This window comes from Bos taurus, chromosome 6 (assembly GCF_002263795.3).
Source record: "Bos taurus isolate L1 Dominette 01449 registration number 42190680 breed Hereford chromosome 6, ARS-UCD2.0, whole genome shotgun sequence".
Classification (NCBI taxonomy): domain Eukaryota; kingdom Metazoa; phylum Chordata; class Mammalia; order Artiodactyla; family Bovidae; genus Bos; species Bos taurus.
In genome coordinates this window covers 44,604,101-44,630,607 of record NC_037333.1, presented here as the reverse complement: position 1 = coordinate 44,630,607, position 26,507 = coordinate 44,604,101, and the positions used below count along the sequence as shown (strand labels likewise).

The 26,507-nt window shown below is 44.6% G+C and overlaps 1 protein-coding gene across 1 annotated transcript in view; it reads left to right on the top strand.

Moving 5' to 3' along the window:
- The first annotated feature begins 12,632 nt into the window (after window positions 1-12,632).
- The window catches only part of LGI2 (leucine rich repeat LGI family member 2), a 28,438-nt gene continuing 14,563 nt past the window's right edge, over window positions 12,633-26,507 (top strand). Inside the window, exons 1-6 of the mRNA NM_001192816.1 lie at window positions 12,633-12,829; window positions 14,725-14,796; window positions 16,352-16,423; window positions 18,980-19,051; window positions 24,449-24,520; window positions 25,503-25,672. Of these exons, the coding sequence (NP_001179745.1) occupies window positions 12,633-12,829; window positions 14,725-14,796; window positions 16,352-16,423; window positions 18,980-19,051; window positions 24,449-24,520; window positions 25,503-25,672 (655 nt within the window). The remainder of the gene's footprint in view (window positions 12,830-14,724; window positions 14,797-16,351; window positions 16,424-18,979; window positions 19,052-24,448; window positions 24,521-25,502; window positions 25,673-26,507) is intronic.

The following is a 26,507-nucleotide window of genomic DNA, read 5'->3' as shown; positions in this document are numbered from 1 at the left end:
GCCTTCCCCTCCACTGGACTCAGTCTCCATTGCGGCTTCTCCAGGGGTGGCTGAAGTTCCACCCTCAACCTGCTTTCTCTTGATCACAGCCACCTTGCTCCATGGAAAACTTGACAGATTTGATTTGAATCTCTAGCCTGTGAAAGGCCAGAGCTTTGCCATGATTTCTGTGAATCCCAGGGGCTTTGATTGTTAGGGTCTCTCCTCCTGGGGCCTCTGCTCCAAGCACATAGACACTGTTGGACTCAGTGTGGGCCTGACATGAGAGGATCCTTTGCTGGCTTACACACACACACACACACACACACACACACGAGTCACGTCCTGAGCATGTGAGTTTTAGTAGTTTTCCCAAAGACTGGGGAGTCGTGAGGAAGGGCTCATAGCTGGCAGAGCCTTCCTCACCTCTCCGTGACTGTCCTTCTTCCTCTCTCCCTGTTTCTCTAGCCCACTCTCACCCTGGCGAACGTATCCTGCTCCTCTTCTCCCACAGACAAGGCACTCAGCCAATTTGTAGAGTCTCGTACTCAGAGTGTTTGCCAAGCAGACCCATTGCTCCCCTTGGTAAATAAACAGGTCTCTCTACCTCCTAACACAGCAATGGCCTCTCCCTGTGTCTCTCCCCAGCGCTTTTGCATTTTAAGTGCAAATTTCCACCTGCTCCTCGGCACATCCACCTGGACGTTCCACAGAGAACCCAGGACTTAGAGCCACTGTTCTTCTCCCCAGAATCCCTCCTCCTCCTCATCCTCCGATGTGCCCTCCGTGGCCACGGGTGGCATTGGTCTCCAACTCACCCACATTAGGGGGCAGTGTAGGGTTGGGAATGGACTTGCAAGTCAGACGACTCGACTTTGACTCTTGAATCAGCTGTTGCCTCTGCTGTAGCCTGTCAGGCTCCTCTGTCCATGGATTCTCCAGGCAAGAATACTGCAGTGGGTAGCCATTCCCTTCTCCAGGGGGTCTTCCTGACTCAGGGCTCAAACTCGGGTCTCTTGCACTGCAGGCAGATTCTTTACCATCTGAGCCACCAGGGAAGCCCACTGCCTATGCAACCTTGGGCAAATTTCTCAGCCTCTCTGAGCCTCAGATTCTTCTCCTGTATGTTGAGGATATAAACACCTCCTTGACAGAGATGTTTCAAGTCTTAAGTAAGGCAAACTTAAACCAAGTGCCTAACACAAATAGGCATTGCTGTTGTTATTAATCAGTGACTTTGCTCCTTTTATTTCCTCCATGAAAAATGTCCCTCTCCTTGTATCTGTCTGTTCAGATCCTACCCATTCGTCATGGACCAGTGACAGCAACCGGGGGAAGGCTTACTTACAAGTTAGAAGAAATCACTCCCTCTTCTGTGTATTTATGGCCCTCTGTGTTATTAACTCCTGTTAAGCAGTGAATTTAGAAGAAGAAATCACTGCTAATAGTCTCTGGGGTCTAAAACAACCTGAAGAGCTTCTGTAAAGGCTTTTACCAAGTTCCTCTCCCACAAATGCCTTTCTTTTCAATGGCAATTGTATGATTTCCTGCATTTCTTTAGTTATTTATCTGCTTCTTAAGTGCCAGCTGTCTGACTGCAGGGCTTAAGCCTCAGGAATCTTTGTAACCTCAGTCCTTCCGTTGCCACATTCAAGGACCTCAGTAGATAAATATTGAAAGTGCTCAACAAATGCTTGTTCAATCAAGCAATGAACTATGAATGCATGAGATTCAATGAGCATTGGTTATCAGCTCCTCTTAAGCAGTACATTTCTCAGAAGAAATCACTGCTAATATTCTCTCAGGTTCAGAAAGACCTGGAGACCTTCTGTAACAGCTTTCACCAAGTCGCTCTCAGTTCATGTCAGTTGGCAAAACCAGAATGTCTTTTTCACCATTTATAGCAGAACCGAAGAATCACAGCTCTGACAACTCTTCGTGAAAGGTCTGGCTCCTCAGCAGCCAGGAGTGGGCTTAGCTGACAGTCTCCAGCTGCCAGCTTCTTCTAGAGCCTTCTCAGCTTGCAAGCCAAGGTCACTCTTGTCTCAGGGAAACCCTGCATTGTAACTGAGCAAGGTGGTGGTACAAGGGCTGGCCATTCCTGCTGAAAGCTGGACCGCTTTACCAGGCATCAAGGTTGGCTGAACGTAGTGGGGTCTGACATCTCCCCTGCCCCCATCTGCTTCTCCCTGTTTTCTTTTACAGCTGTTCCCAATAAAGTCTTTTACAATTTCAACTCTAGCTTAGCCTCTGCTTCTTCTAAATCCCAAATAGCACACCACCGCAGACTAGTGTCCCAAAAGAGCCTAGAAAGAGCCAGAAGGAAGACTGACCTCATTTTCCAGGAGAGATGCACATTTATGGCAGGTGAGAAAAAACAGAATATTGAGCCGATCCGACAGCACCAATTTTGGCCATAGTCTGACCATCGGAGTCTTTCCCAGTGGCCTGCCCAGATAGCATGAAGGACACCAAGGGAATCTTTGGTTTTTAATGGGGAAATCCAACTATAATTACATTGTCCAAAATATAGTGAAATTGATCAGAGAGAATGCTATTCTCACAGCACATTTTTTTATTTCCCAAATGAGTTTAAAAACAAGACATTATTGATGGATTCCATTATTTCTCTCAAAGGATAAAAGATAAAAATAAATAGCACTGTCTGGACTATACACTCCAGGGAACTGCCTTGGCTTGTACTGGGGTAGAGAGGAATGTGGAGGGTGGCTGGAGGGAAATTTTTCCAGCTGGTCCTTTTTTGGTCTGGAGGCTCCAGGATTATTCATGGTCTATAAAGGTGACTCTGCCTTTTCCTCTCTCTGCCCTTGTTACCCTTTGGCAACTCTCTGTTGGCTCCTGGGGACTTTTGCCCAAAGCCGGGCCTCATGTGCATCAAGTAGAAATTTGCAGAGAGCCTTCATTCTGCCACTCACTCTTTTCACTCAGCTGGTGCCTCCTGGGATTTTTGGACAGGTTCATCGTGTAGGTCACATATGCCTGGAAATCACTGAGACCGCCCCCCCTTTGAGGGTTTGAGGAATGGTCATATTTGACATTGCTTTCAGACAACAGTCCAGCACAGAGCTGTGCCTTCGTTGTCAGACCCTTAGATGATTTCCATATCTTGGCTACTATGATTAATGCTGCAATGAACGTGGGGTAGTAGGCATCTCTTCAGGATCCTGAATTCATTTTTGGGGGATATATACCCAAGAGCGGGACTGCTAGATCATACAGTAGTTCTATTCTAAGTTTTCAAGGAACTTCCACATCATTTTCTCTAATGAAAACCCACACCAGTTTTCTTTTTCTATGTCAATATAATATTCTATTGTAGATGGATAGATAGATACCACAGCTTCTTTATCCATCCATCCATTGATGGACATTTAATTTGTTTCTATATCTTGGCTATTGGAAATAATGCTGTAATGATCATAGGAGTGCAGATATCTCTTCAAGACAGCTATTTCATTTCTTTTTGGATAAATACCCAGAAGTGGAATTGCTAAATTATATGGTAGTTTTAATTTTAACTTTTTGAGGAACTTTCACATTGGGCTGGCTGCACCAAATTAAATTCCCATCAACAATGCATGAATGGCTGGGGAGATATGCTTTCAGATAACTTATGGCAAGATGGAGGAAGAAATGGCAGGGCTTCTGCTTTTTAGAACACTGTGAAAGGCATTGTTTTTTTCCTCAGTTTATCCCTAACCCTCTCCCCAATACCCTCCAGCAGGCCTGTGATGGGATAGGACAACTCTGTCCACTGTACTCCTTGACATCCTAAAACTGACTGCCTGATCCTGGTCAGGACACTTAACTTGTCCATGCCTCAGTTTCTTCCTCTGAAAATTCCTTCTGTTCATGAGGCTGCACTTGAGATGATGATGGGTGAAAGGCTTTGTAAACTGCAAAATTGCTGTGTGAATGTCAGATCTTATCACTGCACCCTTAAGAGGTACTTGACTTCTTCCACCGGGGAAGGTAAATATCCCACACAGGGCTGCTTGAGATAGTAACATTTTCACAACTTTTTTTCAGCAGAGGGCAAACCTTTATTTGACATGAGCTAAGATGGCCTGTAGAGGACAAACTCGGGATTTACAACTGCCCTCTTCCCGAAATGACCGCTCCTGTGGGTCAGCATTCAGGCCAGTGGACACACCTCCTTGCCCTCACTTAAATGATGGATCACCCGCTCTCCTACTGAACTAACAGCCTTCAGGAGCCACATAAATTTCAAGCTTCAGTGTCATCCTAACGGTCAAGAACAAGGAGTCATGAGGTTTGTTTAAGGGATGAAAATTTATCTCCGTGCAGTGGTGGGTCTGGTCTTGCCCTAGTGTAATGGGAGTGTGTGTGCTGGGGGAGGGGAACAGTGTGCCAGAATCAGCATCTCACCCTTTGGCTAAGCTCCTAAGGTTCTGCCTAGTTGCCTTGGGGCTGCTGATCCAGGCACACAGGATGTCCTTCTGGATTGACTGCATGGACAGGGCCAGCCAAGGGCAGCGACCACATCTGGACCACATAGCTGGACCGCATCTATGGATTGTGCCTTGTCCACCATTATAGTCCCAGAGTCCAGCACAGTTTCTTCTCAATAAATATTTATTGGATAATTAAACTAATCTTTCTTGCTTTCAGATAAATGTACCGATTCTGTCTCTTGGGCTGTGGAAAGGAAGTGGTGGGGAAGAATTAAAACCCTTCTGAGTACTAGTAGGCTTATTTGACATAGAAAAGTCTTATTTGCTTGGGTATGTTTTAAGCTCTCTGAGGAGAATATATTTAAATCTATATCTATCCATATTTATATCAGTTTATATCCATATTTAAATCTACTATGATTTGTGGCTTTCAATAAGCAGATAAAGACCAATCAGCTAACCATGTAATTACCTAACTTCAAATATGAAAACTTCCATATTCTTCAACTGGATTTCATCCTTCAAGCAATCCAGGGTGATGTGTATTGTCCTCTCCCATTTGTAGAAGAGGAAATTAAAGTCCTTTGAAGACAAGACCTGCTGAATCTGGGATTTATATCAGGTACCTTGACAACACATTTGGTGATGTTCCCACGCCATCAGTGGGTCCTTCCCAGCACTAGATTCTGAAGAACTCAGAAAGGTGGGCTTGAGGAAGGACTCTGAAGATAAGTTCTAGACACTCTTCTTCAGAGCAGCTCTTCCTCTAAGACATGGGTGGGTTATAGAGGGGCTTCCCAGGTGGCCCTGGTGGTAAAGAACCCTCCTGGCAATGGAGGAGACCCAGGTTCAATCCCTGGGTCAGAAAGATCCCCTGGAGGAGGACATGGCACCCCACTCCAGTATTCTTGCCTGGGGAATCCCATGGACAGAGGAGCCTGGTGGGTTACACTCCATGAGGTCGCAGAGAGTTGGACAAAACTGAGCAACCGAGCACACACGCACAGGCTGCAGATGGGAGACTCATAGTTGGGCCTGTAGGCAGTAGTGGAAAGCTTAGTCCATCTTCTGATTTCAGGGAAGTCTGTCTGAAGTTCCTCTCTTGGTGTTGATTCTGATTAACTTACTCCTGAAAGCTATATTCAAACACAAAGAAAACATTCCTGGGAAGGGCAGTCCAGTGAAGTAACAGTCATTGAGAAGAAATGTGGATGCATTTTAGATACTTCCCTCAGGATAAATTTTGATATGGGCTGTGGTGGGTTGAGCAGAGGGCATAGTGTAGAATAACTGAGTCACAGAATAACTCAGATTATTTATAGAATAAAATATAGAATATTTATAGAATAAAAAAACATAAGCCCCATATATCTTTAGTCTTAATATTTTTAGTCTTATTTAAAATTGAGACCAGAGGCTGTAGACTTCAACAGCAAGAAACTTGAGAGATTATATGTCCTTTGAGAATGCAATGCATTGAATTAGCCATGGTTTATGGATTAGAGAAGAGCTAGAGAATATTTAGAGACCCCTGATTATACACTGAAGTTAAATCTGTACTCATTTTTAAATTTGTTCTCCTGAAGTAGACTTTCTAAGTCTGTTTGCTAAGAAGACTGAAGCTATTTCCCATAAAATTATTATATTGATCTGTGAGTTTGAGATTGTGAAAGTTGGTATGGAAAACTGTCTTTGTCTTACAAGATTGACTTTACTCACAGAGCTACTCTCTGTGACTCACAAATGTACTTCTAGTCAACTTACTGCAACTGAAAGTTGGGCGCATTCTCCTAGAACTAGAAATATAGTTAAAGGCATTCTGATGTAAAGAGATTGATGTATTCATTGGGTTCTCCAGGAAAATAGAATCGATATGCTAGATACGAGAGGATTTAATACAGGAATTGACTGGTGCAGTCATGGAGGCTGAGAAGTCCCATGATCTGCTGTCTGTAAACTGGAGACCCAGAAACACTGACAGTGTACTTTAATCCAAAAGCCTAAGAATTGGGGAGGGAGTGGATGTAAAGGGCATGGGCACAGTGGTGTAAGTCTTAGTTTGAAACCTAAGAACAGATGCACCAATGTCTGAGAGCAGAAGATAGATGTCTTAGCTCAAGCAGAGACAGCAAGTTCACCCTCCATCTGCCTTTTTGTTCTATTCAGGCCCTCAATAGACTGGATGATGTCCACCTGTAGGTGAGGCTGGGGAGGGTGATCTTTCTTAGTCTACCTATTCAAAAGTTCATGTCTTCCTGAAATCTCCTCACAGACATACCCAGAAATCATGTTTTACCAGCTATCTGGGCATCCCATGGCCCAGTCAAGCTGATACATAAAATTAACCATCACAAGTGACTCTTGTAAAATAAAGTGATTGTAAACTAATGTGATTCTGATTAACTTCTTTTTTAAAAGTGCAAAATTTCAGAATAAATAGTAGAAAACAGATGATAAAGACAAAAACATAGTAATGACATAGAAAACAAAGATCAAATAGAAAAAAAATCTTGGTTCCTTGAGAAAACTAATAAACAAAATTCTGACAGTATTGATTAAGAGAAGAAGAAAATGACCAAAAAACTACAGAATTTAAAAATTTTCCTGACAAAGGGGAGGGAAAGGATATCACAAATCTGGGGAAAGAGCTTTGAGAGGCAAAGCTGGGGACACTTACTGAGTTTTCCTTGCTTCCCAGTTTCATCTTGAAGTTGCTATGTATTGTCCCTGATGTCTGGATGGATTAGTGATGCCTGGATGGACTAATGCTGTCTGAATGAGTTCGTGATATCTGGATCGGCCAGGTAAGATTCATCTGGTTGCAATAAACCAAAACCCATTCTCTGGTTAGTTACAAAGAAAGGGAATTTATTGTCTCACAAAACTGAAGAGTTTACTGGGTGACTTAATCTGAGGCCCAAACAACACCATCGAATTCCTCTCCTAGAGGGGCACCTCTCCTAAAGGGGCAACCTGTGTGGGTTCTCCAGCTCACACTACCCCAACTCCTTGGCGAGTAGAAGGTTAAGACTGCTTCCCCATATGGTAACCATAAGACCTGTCAAGCAGTTTTGTTAGCCCTGATTGCTCGTGTTGGATGGTGCATTCACCACAAAACCAGTCACTGTGGCTAGGAGAGTGGAATGTTCTGGAATGCTCTAGTCTAGAGCCATGTGCAATGGAAAATGAGAGTATTCATCAAATGAGCCACATAGAATTGAATTGAATTGAATTGAACGTTGGGAAGAAATCATTCCCTTCAAAGAAAAATTGTGTCCTGTTGTCATGAGAAGGGATTGTTAATAACTGGTGACGCATATCCCACAGGTGTCCATTACCCTGGTGGTGGGGAGGAGGTGGCAAAGATCATCAGACACCATGGCCAGCATCATGAGGGCCTTTCAGCTGATTTAGGAAACTGCATGAAATATCCACAGGCAGCTCTTCAAGAATACGATTGAATTCAAGAGGCCAGTTTGGGGCATATTCAGAATGAATTCCAGACTTGTGACACCCACTGAGTTAATGAAGAAAGGAAACGATGGGAAGCCAGAAATATTTGACCAGCAGCCAACCACAAGAGTGGCATATTAGGGTGATGTGGTCAAAGAGAGATTGGCAAACTCTGATTTAAAAAAAAAAGAGACAAGACTGTTTTGGTTTTTTTCCCCCCAGAGAATCCAATTTGTAGCCATTCAAACCAAGTGCCTTTGAGGTTTGGATGAATAATTTTTCTTTGGTTATTACAGCAAGCATCAGAGCCAGTTAGATGTTAGTGAAGGCTTTCTAAAGCTTGTAAGTCTGGTGAGAACATCAGTAAGGTGGCAAGGTGGGAGTAGGGGTGGAGGTGGGGGGTGAGGGGGTGAGCCTGCGAGGGATGGAGGGTGGGGGGAAGGGAGGGAGGTGCAGTGGGGTTTAGTTGGAAAGTGGGGGAGGGGTATGAGAAGCATGGTAAGGTCTTTGAGATTCTTACAAGATTTACAGATTGGTTTAGAATTTGAAGATTGTGTTTGGTTTAAAAATAGATCCCCAAACTGCAGTATTCTTAAATTATCACTCTTCTGCAAGATTTCTGTGATTCCCTGCTGATTAGACCTCATAGATATTTTCTCTTTAATGTCTGTATGTATGAAATATCATCCATTCATTCCCTCATTCATGCATTCAATCAACATTGCTTTGAGGGCTCCCTGAAGGAGCATCAGGGTTTCAGACAGGTTTGAGGATTTCCTATCCACCCCCACCATCTCCTCCTTACCATCTTCACTGGCCATCTAGCTACCAACTCAGCATTACCATGTGGATGGCTCATGGGCATTTCAGAGTCAACATCTCCAATACAAAACCCTTGATACCTCTGTCCCAGCCAAACTCTCTCCTCTTCTAGGCTTTCTCATCTCAAGAAATGGTCCCTCCATCAACCCACTGGATCCAGCCAAAACTGTCAAGAACTGGCATTCTTGACATTTCCTTCAACTTCGTACCTAAATCCAACCCAGTACCTAGTAGGCTCTGAATCAATATTGACCTAATGACCTAATATTCAACCTAATGGTTGAATAAGAGGTGAATGAATGAATAACGCTTTGATTTGCCTACACATGACACTTCAGCCTGTGCCATTTCATCCCCCATCGAAATGCATGCTCCTAATGTGGAGATATAGCTTGAGTAAGAGTATGTCTGAACAAAAATTTTTGCATTTTGAAAAACTCTTGCTATTTCCTGGAAACAGATTGTGTTTCTCTGATTGTCTATTAAGGTTTTTTTTTTAACCACTGAAGATCTTGGAATCAAACCAAAATAATCTGCATTTCCATTTTTATATCTTAATTTATAAACTGCACCTTATAATTTACAAGCACTCATTTAGTGTCTCTAGCAGAGCTGAAACAAATACCAAGCCTGCCAGCTATGCCACCCAAGTCTTCTCTCTGCACTCTTCCTATCAGGATCTTTTCCAGGTTGGAGGAAATGGGCTGGAGATAGACCTAGCTTGGAGAGGGTAAGGATAGGAATAATGATGATGAAAGTGAAAGTGTTAGTCAGTCATGTCTGACTCTTTGTGACCCCATGGACTGTAGCCTACCAAGCTCCTCTGTCCATGGAATTCTCCAGGCAAGAATATTGGAGTGGGTAGCCATTTCCATCTCCAGAGGATCTTCCGAACTCAGGGATTGACCCAAGGTCTCCTGTATTACAGGTGGATTCTTTAGCATCTGAACCACTGGGGAAGCCCAATAATGATGATATGTCACATTTATTTAGGGGATAAAGAGGAAGGTTTCATTATACCCATTTTATAGATGAGAAAATATAGGCTGGAGATGGGAGTGACATGACCAAGGTTTGTTTATGAGTGATGAACCAGGCCTAGAATCTGCATCTCTGGAATTCCTCATGCCAAGTCTTTCCAGGACACTAGACCAGGGTGTTTCCACTCAGCACTTGTGGTATTTGGGCTGGATCATGCTTTGTTGTGCACTGCAGTATGTTTAACAGCATCCTGCAGTATCCTAATAGGTAGGCTCTACCTATTAGATGCCAGTAGCATCCACCCCACTGCAACAACCCAACTATCTCCAGACTTTGCCAAGTGTCACCCCTGATTGAGAAACAATGTGTCATGTCCTTAAGTAAAGCCAAGGGACAAAGGTTAGGAAGATTCATCTCCCTTCACAGCCTCTCACACCCCACCCACTGCCCATTCCCTTCAATCCTAGGGTTTATCTGAGAATTGTCCTGCCCACAATATCACACACATCTCTGAACAAATACTTAGTACCTCTTGTGTGGCATTGCGTCCATTATACTCTTGATCACATTTAGCTCCCAAAGATACACCCAACTATCCCATTTTACAGATGAAGAAACTGAGGCATCGAGTTTGCCTTAATGTGGGCCATAACTTGCCCACAATCACACACTATCAGGCTGAACTGCAAACCCACAGCTATCTAGCTCTGGGGACAGAGAGCTTACCTTCCCTACCCTACTTCCTTGATCCACTTCACAGTTGAGAACATTTTACTGGGTCAGCAAAAAGGTACTGTGTTTGACAATTCCCATCTCCTCCTCTCTATAAAGCAGTAGCCTGCCTCTCTCAAGGGAGACATCTTTCAGGATGTGCAGGACACACATCCATGGCTGTGGGTCCATGTGCCTATCACCCTCTCCAGGCCATGGTCTGCATCCACATTGCAAGCACTGGGTCTTGCTGAGAAGGGACGGGGGCAATGCATGTCAACACAGCGGTGAGGAGGACTTCTCTGGTGGTCCCATGGTTAAGACTCTGTGCTTCCACTGCAGGTGGCACAGGTTTGTTCCCTGGTCAGGGAAGTTTTGCATCCCCTGCAGAGCAGCCGAAACCAAACAAGAACATGGCAGTGAGGGCTACACACAGCAGCCAGTTCTGGAGTAGGATCCTCCTGACTATGTACTGTGTGACCCTGGGCAAGAGAAATACACCTCTGAGCTCAGTTTTTCCCATCTATAAAATTCCCAGGGCAGATGTGAATTAAGTGATGATAAATGTAGATTGGTTCCCATGGATGCTAGGTGCTGGCTAAATAATGACCTGCAATGAATGTCAACGTCCTCCATGAAGTTACCTGCAACAGACTGACTTATGATTCCTGAACCCTTATGGTCAATCTGTGACCCCCATGTAGCCATATGGAGTTACTTCTTCAGGGCTATCTGCACAGCGAGACTTCAAATTCCCTGAGGATACGGCGTGATCCTTTGCCCACCCAGTCTCTCTGCCCCCGTGGCCAGCCATATCTGCTTCAAATGATTGCTGAAGCAGCCATAGTACTGATTCCTACAGTCATAACCATTTGCATCTGGTACTGCTTCTTCTCGGTGTATCTTAGCATACGAAATGATTTCCTTGGTTAGTAGTCTGATGATGGGCTCTTGATTCTGCACTCTGAGTAGTCCTGGCTTTTTGCCATTTTGATTCTGCTTTGACCGTCTTCTTTGATTTCTCCACCTCACACTACCTTGTGGTAAGATTCAAGCTCAGCACATCAAAGGTAGGGTGAGAAGAGGGGCTCAGCAGGGCCTGGTTACACACATCCCCCATCCAGGCTCTAACCCCCATTTCTGCCCAGCCATTTACTCCTTGACCACCGGTCAGTTATTGACGTTTTCTGTGCCTCAGTTTCCTAATGGGTAGATTAGGACATGCCTCAAAGAGTTGGAAGATTAAATGTACAGAGCCTAGAATGTACCACACCGTGGGTCTCTATTAACTATTGCCCCTAGTGCTTTAATTCGGGTGGGTGGGGTGGCTAGTGATGCGCTGAGGGAGGGAGAGCTTGGATAGGCTTTTGAGCTCAGTGGCAAGCAGTAGGCAGGCCCCAGAGCAGCAGGGGCGCGCAGTGCTGTAGCGGCTTTTCTTGCCTACATGCTTTCAGGAGAGAAAGGCGGCTAGCTTCCTCAGCCTCCGGTGCTGAGGGCAGGGAGCCGACCCCACAGCCCCACCGTAAAAGACAAGCAAGCCCATCCCCGCTGAACTCAAATGACAGCATTCACATCCTTCAAGTATTAATAAAGGCAGCTCAAAATTCTGTACTCTTCAAAGACCCAGGACAAAGTCTCCCTTCCCAGTGATCAAGCCATTGCCCCGAGCCCTACTTTTTCCTTTTCCTCACGTTTTGGTCTGGCTCAAAGGAGCCCAGAGTTTCCCCCCAAATCATTTGGAGCCGGTGGAGGGACTGCGGGCATCTGATCCCTCATCGCTCAGCCAGGTCCCCGGGGCAGGGGCGGGGGTCTCCGTCCAGGCCGGCCCCTCCCGCAAGGTCACCTAACTTTTTCCTCTCTCCGCAGCTCCTGGGAAGGGTCCCGGAGGGGCCGCGGGGCGCGGCGGGGGCGGTGCGAGGCCCCCTCCCCGCGGGCGGGAGCCCGCCCAGCATTATTCATTGGCCAGAGCGGGCTGCGGGCGCGGGTGCTGATGTCAGGCGGGCGCGGGTGCGGCGGGCGCAGCGGCGGCGGCCGCCCAGCAGCCCGGGCGCGGGTGGGGGGGCGCCGAGTGGGGGTGGCGGCCAGCATGCTGCTCGGCTGCGGCTCGGCCTCCCACACCCGCGGCGCCCTTGTCCTCGCCAGTAGCGGCGGCGGAGTAGCGAGCAGCGCCCGCGTCTGCAGCGGCGCAGGGTCCGAGCACGCGGCGCGGCGGCGGGGGTCGTGGCCGGGACGGGGACCGGGGACCCGGGCATGGCGCTGCGGAGGGGCGGCGGGGGGCCGGGGCTGCTGCTGCTACTGCTGCTGGGCACCGCGTGTCTGATACCGCCGAGCGCGCAGGTGAGGCGGCTGGTCCGCTGCCCCGCTACTTGCAGCTGTACCAAGGAGTCCATCATCTGCGTGGGCTCCTCCTGGGTGCCCAGGATCGTGCCGGGCGACATCAGCTCCCTGTGAGTGAGTGGGACCCCGCCAGCCCCTTGCCCCGTCCTGCCCCACCCTGCCGCCCGGGAGTTGCCTCTGGCGCCGGGACAGCGCGACCCTGACTCCCTGGCTTCCCGGCCCCCTTTCTTTGCGTTTGGGGTGGGGAGTGCTATGGGACGTGGGTGGAGCCTCGGGCCCCGAGGAGGATGAGGGGAACCCGAGTCTGGGAAGCCGGACAAGTCCCTGTGGTAGTGTTTTCTCAAAGTCTGGCCCGCTGGCCACCTGCATCAGATCCACCTGGGGGAGTTTGTGCCAAGGCAGATTCTGGGGCCCGCGCGGAATGATGCAGGGTCTGGGGAGTGGAGCTTTGGAGTCTGCATTTGGCCGTCCCCAGGTGGCACTGGCATGCATTAAAGTTTGAGAGGAGGATGTGTGCTGGAGTGGAGAGGTGTGGGGGTTGTGTGGGGGCGTGTATATGCAGCCCAGCAGAACTGGAGCAATGATGAGGCCTCACTGTCCCACCCGAGGTCTGGGGCTGTGGTTTCCACAGTGGCCTCCTCTGGACCTGTTCACACTGCAGGTTGGACAGAACCTGGGAAAGGGCATGTCATCTCTGGAAGTGGTGATGCTGTTCCATGTGGCCTGGAAGACGGAAGCACAGGGGACTTGGTGGAGCACTAGAGAGTGTGGGCATCCAGCTCAGTGGGCAAGTGCTGGGAATCAGCCTGACTTCTTGCCCTGAGTTTACAAGGCCTTCTTGCCAACTTCCCCACCACGCATTACCTTGGCTGCTTATTCAGTGCTGGAGGAGCAGATAGGAAAGGGCTTCCCCTTACTGATTCACCTGCTTGAGAATGCTTTCAACCTGGCCTTACGCAGTCACTCAGGCCACATGACCAGGTCTCATCATGGCTGTGGAAGGGGCTCTTGGCTTGTATCTTCACTGCTAGGAACTGTTTCCTGCTGAGATGACTCCTTTGTTCCTGGCTGAGGTGCTGGAGTGATACCTATTCTGTCACAGGGCACGGATTCCCCCTGGGGGTGGGGAGGAGAAAGTTGCTCACACTTTCTCTTATCTCCACTTCCCTGCCTCCATCCCAAGCAAGGTACTGGGGTCTGGACCCAGGAGTGAAGAGCTTCATGTTTGCATTTTTAGAAGTCAGGAGACTCTGGCCAGGCCAGAACAGAGGGCCCATTTGATGCTTAATATTGCTAAGTCAGATGACATGGAGAATTCCAGAAATGAGAATTCCCCTGGTTAAATCCCTTATACCACCAGCTGCTTAACACAATGGCATGCTAACTGAAATCATTCTGAAATGAGGTATTGAGGTCCTGCTGGGGCCAGAGAGGATGAGGGACCTGGTGGCTAAAACAGTCAAGTTCCTTGCTCTGGTTAACCGTTAAATCTGACAGATGGCATTGCCTCCCACTGCACATTCAAGTTCAGGTGTCTCTGAGTTTTTCCCCAAGGCTTTCACGGTGCATTTAATCAGAAGTGCTCTGAGTGACTTTCAGAGCTGTGCTCCCAAGGGGAATGCTTAATCCTACCCTGGAGTTTCGTGGGCCAACATTAATGCTGTGTCTACACAAACAGAATCATGGGCAGAGGTAAAGCAATTATCCATTTTCAGCTAGGGCCTCCTGTAGTTAAGAAAAGGAAGTAGGGGGATTGATTTAAACCGGCTGAGATAATGTCCATGGAAGGAGCTAGACTGATGGTAAAGGTTTCCGTTATTCAGCACAGTTTTCTTATTGATCCAGTTCATTGGAAAATGGCTGGACTCGTCTTGTTTCTTATCCCAAGAAGTCCTGCTTGAAGCCTCACTCCTGAGTGGAGGAGTTTGGACAAGGCCACTCGCCCATCCTGCCTGGCACTTCCGGAAGCAACATAGTTTCCATTTTGTTCCTCTCTTGCCTGTAGGAGCCTGGTAAATGGAACATTCTCGGAAATCAAGGACCGGATGTTTTCCCATCTACCGTCCCTGCAGTTGCTGTGAGTGTGGGAAATCCTCTCTGGAATTGGGGGTCCTGGGGCTGTGGTCTTGGGAAGAGCCATTTCTGCCTCCTGGGTATCTGGCCTTCCCAAGATACCCGTGCTCCACCAGTAAACCAAGGCAGGCTCTTAGTGTTGATTTGGCCCATCGTGCCCCCACCAAGCTGAGTCCCCAGTGTCCAGCTCCCTTTCCTTCTCTGGCATGTGTTTTCTTCAAGGACTTTATTGTAGATGCCATCGCCCACACCCAGCAACAACTGGGGAGATTAATTACATTGAATTATGGCCTGAATTTTGCCCAGATGAACCATTTCCCAAACACCTCCCTTTAAAAGAGAGCCTGCATGTTCAACTCTTAATGTTATTATGGTCATAGGAATATTTCTAGTTGACTGAGTATGTCAACTGTTGGGCAGCATGCTACGCATTTATGGGCAAATTTTTATTTAATGATATCAGTATTTTCCTTTTCCCATTTGACAGATGGGAAAACTGAGGCTCAGAGAAGTTAAGTAACTTGCCCCAAATCACAGCCAGAATTCTGACCCAGGGCCCAAAGCCCACAGTCATAACTCCTCTTCATCACAGGTGCTCCTGCCAAGTACTTGTGTCCTGTGCCTTTAGCCTTGGTCAGTTAATATTTACTGATAAAAAGCAATGTCCAAAATGCAGTTTTCAAAAGCAAATCAGTGACAGGCAAAGTCAGGAGTACGTAGCTCACTCTTTATTTGTATTCATTTCTTAAACTTGAATGAGATCAGAATGAAAACCACCAACATTCTTGATGCATACAGAAAAATATGAAGACATGGCATATAGTAGACTCATCCCAAGTCAATTTCATGTTGATATTTTTGTTCTTGAAATGTTATGTACCTACTTACAACATTATCCTTACCATTTTAAAATCTGTAATTTATGAGAAATTATAGTTCTATTAAAATATTCTTATGATACAAATGCAGAATAGTCATCAGTGGTGACGGTAGAGACTATATAAACTTTTACCAAAGGCTTAAGTGGCAGCTCAAACAGCTATGTGGTGAAAAAGAATCTTCTGAAGTTTTCTTAAACTTTTTTATGATTTCCCATGGGCGCGTGTAGTATGCTAGGAAGGTTTTGTGTTTTGTTTCGTTTTGTTTGGTCTCAGCTGTGTGACTTTGATCAAGTCACTTAACTTCTCTGAATTCAAGTTTCTCTAAGAGTCAGAGTGCTTCTTTTTAGATGTGTGCATCATAAAGCACTCACTGGCTGTTTAGTTGTGCTGAACATTAGAAAGCTGTGAGATAACAGCTCTTAAGTCATATTTACTGATACCCACGGGGAAGAAAGGTGGAAAATAAGGGGGACCAGAAAATCTGGCCAAAGGGAATCCACTTGCCATTATCCATCTGCGTCTATGAGTCAGGTTGTGCACAGAATGGGCCATGCTGAGAAGAGCCCATGTTTGCCCACAGATCAGAACATAACCAAAGAAACAGAAATGGCCTCACCATGAAACTCAACTTTTGAACTTCTTCACTGGCATCTGTTGATATCTGTCTCTTGCTTTCAGGTTGCTGAATTCTAACTCATTCACAGTCATCCGGGATGATGCTTTTGCTGGACTCTTTCATCTTGAATACCTGTAAGTTTTGTGCTTTGTCTATGTGCTGAGTAATTGGTATGTCAGTGGAATGGCTGTATTGCTTTCCAAGCTGGAACAGCATCTCTTAGAGAGCTTGGGGGTGGGGGAGAAAATGCAGAAAACCCCATTCTCTTTTCAGCGCTGACCTTTTATAGTTTACTTGTGTATGAACATGCTGGGACAGGAGGAGGTTGGAGAAAAAGAGGGGGAAAGGGAACAAAGAAGGAAAGATATTCATTCATTCTCTGCTGACATTTAATTTGTCATGTCGTAAGCACAATTGGAAATTGCATCGGGTATTTTTACCTCTCAAAACTAGGCGTGGATTTGCTGATCAGCCAGAAATAAAGCTGAAGGATTCCGAGGGTTACATATTTGTAAGAAAGTCTCCCTATTTGGGGTTACAACTTCATGTTTTTAATTCAACTGCTCTATATCCCATTTTCAGTATCCCCTGTGAGCTGCTGCTGGGAGTCTAATTTTATTTTTTCTCCTTTAAAATAAAGGTTATTTTTCCCTTTTCAGATGTGCAGTTGTCCCGTCACCAGCAATGAGCTCTGCCCTCCCTCCGATTTCTGCCTTTTCACACTCTCATAGTCTTTTTTCCCCTTAAGTTCTCCCATCCTTGTCTCTTGTCACTTTGTAATAATATTAATCCAGCTATCAGATGGGATTTCCTCACTTAGCATTCAGAATGATTTTTAAAACCTTGTCTCTGCCTTCTTATCTGAGATATTTGAATTCTAAGCACATCCTGTGTCTAGGAAAGCTCTCTGCTGATTTTCTGTCCCCAGGAAAGATGTCTCTGGAGGAATTCTTTCTCCAGAGGACACGTAATACAGGTACTGTCATGATACCTGATAGTCTAGGTAACCTGGGAAGAGTAGTCAGGCTGAAGCGCTAAGTTTAACTAGGTTCTACAGAAGCACATAAACAGTCAGGGGAGGTGCTGAGTGAAGAGCAGTCTGTTCTCTCTTTCCAGTAGTGCATCTTCCTGTCACAGTTATTGAGGAGGAGGTTTGCTTCTCAGTTTTTACTGAAGTCTATTACTGAATAGACCCCTGACTTAAAAAAAAAAAAAAAGACCGGATCATTCTCAGTGTACGAATCAAGAACTGTTTTACTAACTAATGACATCACAGTGCAAAGCCTCTCCCTTGGACCATCTCATCAGAGACCCTCTTATACTTGAAGAAATGTGAGGCCGTAAGCTGAAATTTCGTTCTCTGTGGCCCTAGGGAATAGTCCCGGTGCATTCACTTCATGTATTTCCCACAAAGACTTTAAAGCACGGCTGGAGTTTTTATTGTGAGATCCTATGTGCAAGCCCTAAGACATTTAAGCACTGAGTTTGGTCTGTGTTCAACTTCCTTATACTTTCCATTTCCAGTGACCTGGAGATCAGAGAGTATCTCTGTCTTGTCGCCCATGTGTTCAGAGGTGACACTGTGCAGGACATGATGAACTCAAGCTTGTTGGAGTAAGGGAGTGAAAATCTCTGTCATGTCCGACTCTTTGCAACCCCATGGACTATACAGTCCTTGGAATTCTCCAGGCCAGAATACTGGAGTGGGTAGCCTTTCCCTTCTCCAGGGGATCTTCCCAAACCAGGGATCGAACCCAGGTCTCTTACATTGCAGGCAGATTCTTTACCAGCTGAGCCACAAGGGAAGCCCAAGCTTGTTGGAAGCCAAGTTTAATTGAATTCTCCCTGGGCAAAGACTTCAATGTGTGCATAAGCACTCAGTCACTCAGTTGTGTCTGACTCTATGCAACCATATGGACTGTAGCCACCAGGCTCCTCTGTCCATGAGATTCTCCAGGTGAGAATACTAGACTGGGTTGCCATGCCCTCCTCCAGGGGATCCTCCCAACCCAGGGATTGAACCCATGTCTCCTGTGTCTCCTGCCATTGGCAGTCAGCTTCTTTACCCATTCAGCCACCTGTGAAGCCCAAAGGCTTCAATATGGAGGTGTAAAACAGAGGGCTGTGTTCAAGGGACAATGATATAAAGAAAAATATTAATAGCCAGGTGCTGTGAAATGTAAGGTTGGAGGGGGAAAGAGATCTGGAAGTGTTCCAGTCTTGTGGAATTTGAGAATATCTTGCCTTTGTCTTGGAGAAGGAAATGGCAATCCACCCCAGTACTCTTGCCTGGAAAATCCCATGGACAGAGGATCCTGGTAGGCTATATATAGTGCATGGGGTCGCAGAGTCGGACACGACTGAGTGACATCACTTTCCTTTCCTTTCCTTTGCCTTTGTCTAGGGCTTTCTTCTTTCTCCCCCAAAGTGTTTCTACCCTTGCTGCCGACTCTGACTTTGAAGACTTCCACGCTGCTTCTGGAAGGAATGCAAAAAGCATATCTGTGTGCATGCACTCTTGCACACACACCCGGTTTCCACTTGGAATCTGGTGTCGCTGGCCGAGCCCTTGGGCATGAATTTCTGAAATTCATAAGTGCATTCAGATTCCATTCTGAAAGCATCCCAGTATCTTTTTTGAGGTATTAAGCACAGAAAATTCAGTTTAATTATATGGATTTTCTTCTTAGGTTCATTGAAGGGAACAAAATAGAAACAATTTCAAGAAACGCCTTCCGTGGCCTCCGTGACCTGACTCACCTGTAAGTCCTGTGAAAAGTGTTGTAACTTCTTTAATGTGTAGAGTGAGGGTCACTTCCTGGTGCTTCTCTCCTTTTAAAAAATTTTTACTTTATATTGGGGTATAGTTGATTTACAATGTTGTATTAGTTTCAGGTGTACAGCAAAATGATTCAGTTATACATATACATATATCCGTTCTTTTTCAAATTCTTTCCCCATGTAGGTTATTATAGAGTACTGAGTAGAGTTCCCAGTGCCTCTCTTTCTTGGCTGTTTTGTCCATATTATAATATCCACTGAAGGAATTCATTTCTAGGTTGCCCGAGAGGTTTCTATATTGTCAGTCGGGCACCATCCCATCATAAGCACTCACACACTTGGCTTTCTTATCTTCTCCATCCTCCTGAACCACCATTATGGTTCACATGACTGCCTGTGAAATCGGGGAGTGATGGGAGTGATGGAGGAGGTGGAAAGGAAAGAAACATGTATTGTATACCTACTCTGTGCTTAGTAAGCTTTTCTTTATCTTTCTCCTTAATCTGGGAGTCCCCATTGTACAGATTTGGGAACTGAGGCTTACCTAACTCATTGAAGAATGCTGAATGGAGGAACAACATTTGTTGAAGCAGAATAGAGACATTTTTGTGGTTCCTTTAATTTGAATGCAAATAGCTTTTTCTTTTATGTTGGATTTATCTGTTGCTTAAGCTAAGCTCTCTGGGTTCTTTAATAGCTTTCTGGAGAAAAAAATTAAACAAATTGATTTGAATTGGTGTATCAAATGAAACAAGCACACACACTTAGCAAATTTAGAAAACTGGAGAAATAGTGGCTGAGCTTATGAAAATGTGAACATCGTCTTTGTCTTGGTAGGAGCAATTTAACAGCCAGGAACCAGTCACATTTGCATACTAGAAACTTTGTGTTTGAGTAGGATAACATACCCCATTTCCACAGTGAGCTTGCCTATGGTCAAAAAAACAAACTGGGGAAATTGAAGGGCTTTGAGCAGGAGTATTAGGCAAGGGTGGCAGTACCTCCCGTATGTGAACTCTAACTGATAAAGCATCTAGAGAGATGATCTTTTACATCAGACCCTGATAGAGGCAAAGGTATCTGTCATTAGGCTCAGCGAGCACTTGATTCTGGAGTCCTACCAATCAAAAGTCTTGCCTGAGTCATAGTTTGTAGAGGAAGAAGATGAGGGAGCGGGAATGGGAGGTCCAAACAGCACAGCCAATCCTGGACAGCATCAAACTCTTGTTGGCGTTATTTCTCTGTGATTTCTTTCTTTCCTATAAAAGTCTTGATTGTTTTTTCAGATTCAGCCTAGATGCCCAATCCCCACATTCTTGCAGAGGCCAAGACAGTGGGCTTTGAGTTACATAGACTTAGGTGCAAATCTCAAGGCTGCCATTTGTTAAGATTATTTAACCTTTTTTGAGCCTCACTTTCCTCATCCGTGAAAATGGGGATGATTATACTGAACTCATAAAATAGCTACACATAGTGGGTTAATGCTTGTTTGCAGAGCATCCGGCCCATTAGCCGTGGTAAATGCCCAGGATCTGGTTGGCATTATTATCATCTTCCTCCTCCACAGCAGAGCATCATCATTCCCTCCATCCACTCAGGAAGAAGTCTCAGTTTTCTCCAATGGCTGCTGAGTAGCCTTGGCAGTTTGGGTGGCTAGACAGGGTCTTTGGTAAGACAGCTGTGGATGTCTGGAGAGGAACAGCTGTGGCCAGACAAATCCACTTCCCGAAAGTCAGGAATGAGGGGCTTTGTTTCTGACCAAAGGCTCTGGGCAGATTCTGCATCTAAACCAAAGCCAGTGTGACTGGTTGACTTTGCCCAGATGTCAACTTTCATTGAACCAATTGGCTGTAAGTCCCTGATCTGAAAATAGGTGTGAATATGCAGGTACTGTGCATATATATTTGCATATTTTTGTGTAAGTGGGTCCATGCACTTCTATTTGTGGGTGCACATAACTGTGTGTGTGCTTGTGCATTTGCACATACAGCCATATGCTATGTTACCCATATATGTGCAAGAGGCACCTCTTTGTCTGTGTGACACGCAGGGGCACACACAGAGGAAACAAAGGGGTCTTTTGTTTGGTCCAGAGTGCATCTGATGTGTTAGAGGAGATGCATTACCATCTGGCATGTGTTACCATCCTCCAGTCAAGCCTACAGAGCACCGCCCTCCCCAGCTCTCCAGCCCTATTTCCCTGAATATGCCCACAATACTGGGCTCTCCTGAGCACACCCAGTTCACCCCCATAACCAACCTTTCCCTTACATCATTTCCCTTGCCCAGGAGATGGTTTCTTCTGCCCACAGTCATCTGGAATCTGCCTTTTCCTCCACAGTCCAGATTAAGTTCTCTCTCTTCCCTGGAGCCAGTCCTGATCCCCCCTCCTCCCTTCTTGTAGCCTGCCCCGCTGACTCCACACAACCAGTTCTTGGCTGTAGACACTGGCCATATTGGTTGATGCCATTTCACGGATGCTAGTTTCGTCTCTGAGCTGTGTTGAGAGCTCCCTGAGGGCAGGGTTCCTACAGCTCTTCCATTAGCTCTACTCCTCGCCAGCATCTCACATGGGGCTAAACCAGCAGGATGTTCTTTCTGACTCACTGGCAGACCAATGAGTTACTAAGCTGAGTTTTCCTTACATGCTCTACTGCAGTGCGAGTCTTATGACTTTTAAAGTTGACTCCTCTAAGGCTGGAGATATATGTAGTAATAAAAAACATTTACTATGCTGTTCAGGGTTTCCCAGGTGGTGTAGTGGTAAAGAATCTACCTGCCAATGCAGGAGATGTGAGTTAGATCCCTGGGTTGGGAAGATTCCCTGGAGTAGGAATTGGCCACCCACTCCAATATTCTTGCCTGGAAAACTCCATGGACAGAGGAGCCTGGTGGGCTACCATCCATGGGGTTACAAAGAGTCAGGCATGACTGAGCATGCATGCAGTGTGAGCACAAAGCAGCAAAACACTGTGTAAAGAATGAGCTGATCACCCATCCTCTTTTTTTCTGTGTGAACTGGTAAGCTCATTCAACTTCACTCCTGTGCTTAAGGAAGTGACTGTCTGAAATTTGCTTGTTTAAGTACCTGCTTTTTATCTTTTATGAACTTTTCTAACACCTGCAGACTCACATTCATACACAAAGAAACACAGATCAGGTTTCAAAGCATTGAAGGAACAGTGCCAATCTGTAACTAAAATCTGGGACATTTGTTTTTCCAGCGGTCCCACAAAGCCCAAGGGACCAGTTAAGTAGTTTTAGAAATGAAGTATGTGCCATGAATTTGTAGACAAAATGAAGTGGAAAGTGAGATGTTATGCACTGAGTCTGGGGGTATGGGGAGGTGGTGGTGGATAGTCCATCTAAATAATTCAGCTTTCTGAAATCTAAATTGAACATTTAGAACAGTTGCTTTTATTTTGGCCTTGATGACTCTATATATGCTTATCACTTCAATCCAGTGCATTTCAATTCACTAAAAATATTTAGCTAAACTAGTAATCTTTAATTAGCTAAAAAATTGTGCTTTACTTTAAAAAAAAGTGACTAGCAACCAGAAAAAAATAAAAACAACTCTCTCCTTTTTAAATTTCAAAAAGCTGCTTCTAGAGAACATTCAGTCTGATTACAGTCCGAAGTCTATAATCTACAGTCTGTAGTTACAATTCTAATTTATCATCTGTTCAACCTATTTCCAACATCTTAAAAAATATGCAAATAAATCATTTAGGAAAGAAATGTAAAATGATACATGAAATTGTATTTTAATCCATTTGTGGTTACCTGGATGAGAAAGGACATAATTCAGAAACTATAGGTCTCCCTGTATTCTGTTGGTATCACACAGTAAGAATGTTTGGATTAAAAATGGGCACAAAGCTTTCTATCCTAGCTGACTCTAAGGAAGAACACTCTTTCATTCCTACTTCTTGGATGGGTCATTAGGATGCTATAAAAGACTGGTTTCATATGTGTTTTTAAAGAGGGTGGTGCTCAATTCCCTACGTGTTGATTATCATTTATATGTTTTCTGTTTGTACTCAAGTGTGTAGAAGAAAACAAAAGTAAGCATGAGTGTTTTGGCTGACTCACTCAGGGCACGAGGCCTGGGGGAAATCAGACTTGATGTACATCGTTTCAATGCCTAGCATCTTTCTCCGTCAGCAGCCCAGCACCGTGGACATTCATCTTCAGCAGGATGATGACAGGGCACTGCATAATCCTAAGTCATCAGAGAAAGCGTTGATAATATTCGTTCAAGTCTACTTCCTGAAGATGGGGACTATATTATAGAGAGACATTATAGAAAGCTCTTCAACTCGAAGAACAAAAATGCAGAATGGTTTCTAGTCAACCTTCATTAAGGAGAAAATGAGATTGATCTCAGTCATTCCCTAAACTGTGGTTCACTGAGATTTTGTATCATCATTAGGGTTAGTGCTGAGATTCTTTATGTAAAAGAGTATTTACTGAGTCCTTTTTTTTTTAAGTCACAAGTAATAAAATTCACTTGGATGCCCTACTAGGGAACTTCTTGGGATAAGACTGAACATCTGTTTTTGGGGTTTTTTTTTGATCATTCCCATTTGGTGTTTAAACTATTCCTCGAGAGAGAATTACTGAGTACCCACTGTGTGCCACTGTGCTAGATGCAAGGGGTACAGATGTGGACAGACAAAAACCTCTGATCTTATGTTTAGGGAGAATACACAGTCCATAAACAAATAGATAATATATAGTGTTTGCTAAGTGATAGTTGTGCAATGAAGATCCACAGAGCATGGAAGGGACTTGTGTAGAGATCAGGGAAGGTGGTGAAAGTGGAGGGTGGACCTGGAGAGGGTGCTGGCTGAACCATGTGAATAACTAGAGGAACAGCCTGAGGCAGATGAACACCAGGTTCAGAGAACTTGAGCTGGGAGCATGCCTAGCCTGTGTGAGGAATAGCAAAGGAACCAGTGTGGGTGATCTGAGTCAGTAGAGATTCAGTCCCACGGGTAGGTGGGAATGGAGGTAACTAGACAATGGAGGGCCTTGGGTGCCATCTAAAGGACTTTGGCTTTTATTCTGAGAAACGTGAGATGCCAACATGTATATCATATATATCATAAAACATGAGGTTTAACATATATATCAAGAGCTTAATAAATGATTGTTTTAAAAACAAAATAAAAAAACTTATATTGTGTAGTTCAGCATCTCTAATGTTTTCTTTGTATAACTAAACTAAAATTCTTTATCTCAGTATCAGTGACCAAAGTCAGACATTGAACTACACTGAGCTCTGTTTTAAATCACTTGCATTATTTAAGGGACTTCAGAGTGACTGGGCATAAAGATAATATACACATTAAATCGTGACTTTCTTGTTCTAGTTCTTTGGCCAACAACCACATAAAAGCACTCCCAAGGGATGTCTTCAGTGATTTAGACTCTTTGATTGAACTGTAAGTAATGAAAATTAAGTTTATGTGTGCTTGTCTTGAAATCCAGTCTTCCCCTGGATTTTTATTGCATTTTGTTGTAATAGCTAAAAACCCATGACAAAGCAGCGAACACTGGGAAACAGCATATAGATTGTACTGTGTTTAATTTTGCCATGTTAACTGTGCTTAGTAGCATTAGGCCAGTAGTAATTCGGTATGCTGGGTGATAGGGTCCCCCTTTTTTCCCATGAGCAATGGTCCCGCTTTTTCCCCATCTGCTTTATTTTCTTGTGTTTTGTCATCCCTTATTGGACAAAGTTTAACGAGATCTTAAAGTATCAATCGGAGAAGGCAATGGCAACCCACTCCAGTACTGTTGCCTGGAAAATCCCATGGACAGAGGAGCCTGGTAGGCCACAGTCCGTGGGGTTGCTAAGAGTTGGAACATGACTGAGCGACTTCACTTTCACTTTTCACTTGCACGCATTGGAGAAGGAAATGGCAACCCACTCCAGTGTTCTTGCCTGGAGAATCCCAGGGACGGAGAGCCTGGTGGCTGCCGTCTATGGGGTCGCACAGAGTCGGATATGACTGAAGCGACTTAGCAGCAGCAAAGTATCAATTGCATTTGTCAGAGCTATCTTCCTGTAGTGTCTTGTTTTCGTGTAAGGACCTATGCTGGGTGGTGTTCTTCTTTCACCCCTCCCCCATTTCCAGCATGGTGTGGTGACATTTTCAAGAGGATTTGCAGAAATAGTGGTGTGTCAACTCTGAGAACTCTCTGTGTGCTATATGGTTAAAATCAAGGACACTAAAGAGTGTTCAATGAAGTCAATGAGAAGTAAAGGACATTGGATGCATTAAATAGAAAATTTTTTTTAATTCCATTTTTTGGGATTTGTTAAATATGTCAGGATATTAAGAATTCTGGAGTTTCATATTACTGCCAAAACATTTCTGACATGTCTATTTCTCTGCGTCTGTGTTTGTTTTGTTTTGTTAGAGATTTGAGGGGCAATAAGTTTGAATGTGACTGTAAAGCCAAGTGGTTGTATCTGTGGTTGAAGATGACGAATTCCACTGTTTCTGATGTCCTGTGTATCGGTCCGCCAGAATATCAGGAAAAGAAGCTGAATGACGTGACCAGCTTTGACTATGAATGCACAACTACAGGTATTCAGAACCTTTATCATCAAAGTCTGTTATTTAGAATAATCCTTTCTTTAAAAATACTATCAATAGGGAGTTTGGAAAATGTAGGGATAAAAGTTTTCTATCAAAATTATTTTAGGGGAAATTTAAGCGTTAAAAAAGAAATGAATTGATGTGGCAGGGAAAATATCTCAGCAGTCTGGAAGGATTTTTATTAACTGCACTGACTTTAATTTTGATTCTTTACAACTTCAAATTTCTCTAAAGCTTTTAAGGCAGGAACTGGTGAGTTTGGCATGAGAACATTTTCAAATCAGGCTAAGCTTCATGGAAAGGCAGTGCAGAGATGCCTAAATTACTGTTCTCTTGATTGAATAATATGAAATTTATTGGACACTTAACTAATAAATACCAGAATTACTCTCGTAGTTTCATGTAAAATGAGATAACTAGGTAAGTCATACATAACCATGGCAGAGTAGAAACACAAGTTAACAACGAGCTATCAAAGGGAAAAATTCACACTGAGGAAACAAAATGTAAAGAAAGCTTGATTATTTTTTCTATGGCCTGCCTCAAGGTTTCAGTTTATACATTTTTAGGTTAAAAGATAAAATTAAAATACTGTCTCAACTGTCATATCTTGTAGAAAACAGGAGAGTAGTTCCATATGAAAGCTTAGATGGAGTTTCTACAGCTTTTAAAGCCACATTTTAAAGGAGAGCGGATCAAGCCACAGTATGCAACCTGCTTACCAGACTTATAAAAATAAACATTCAGGCTGAGAGTTGATATCTACAAAGCCTCAAGGCATGTCAGTAGGAGCAGCAGGATTGAAAACTCAGAAAATAGTTAC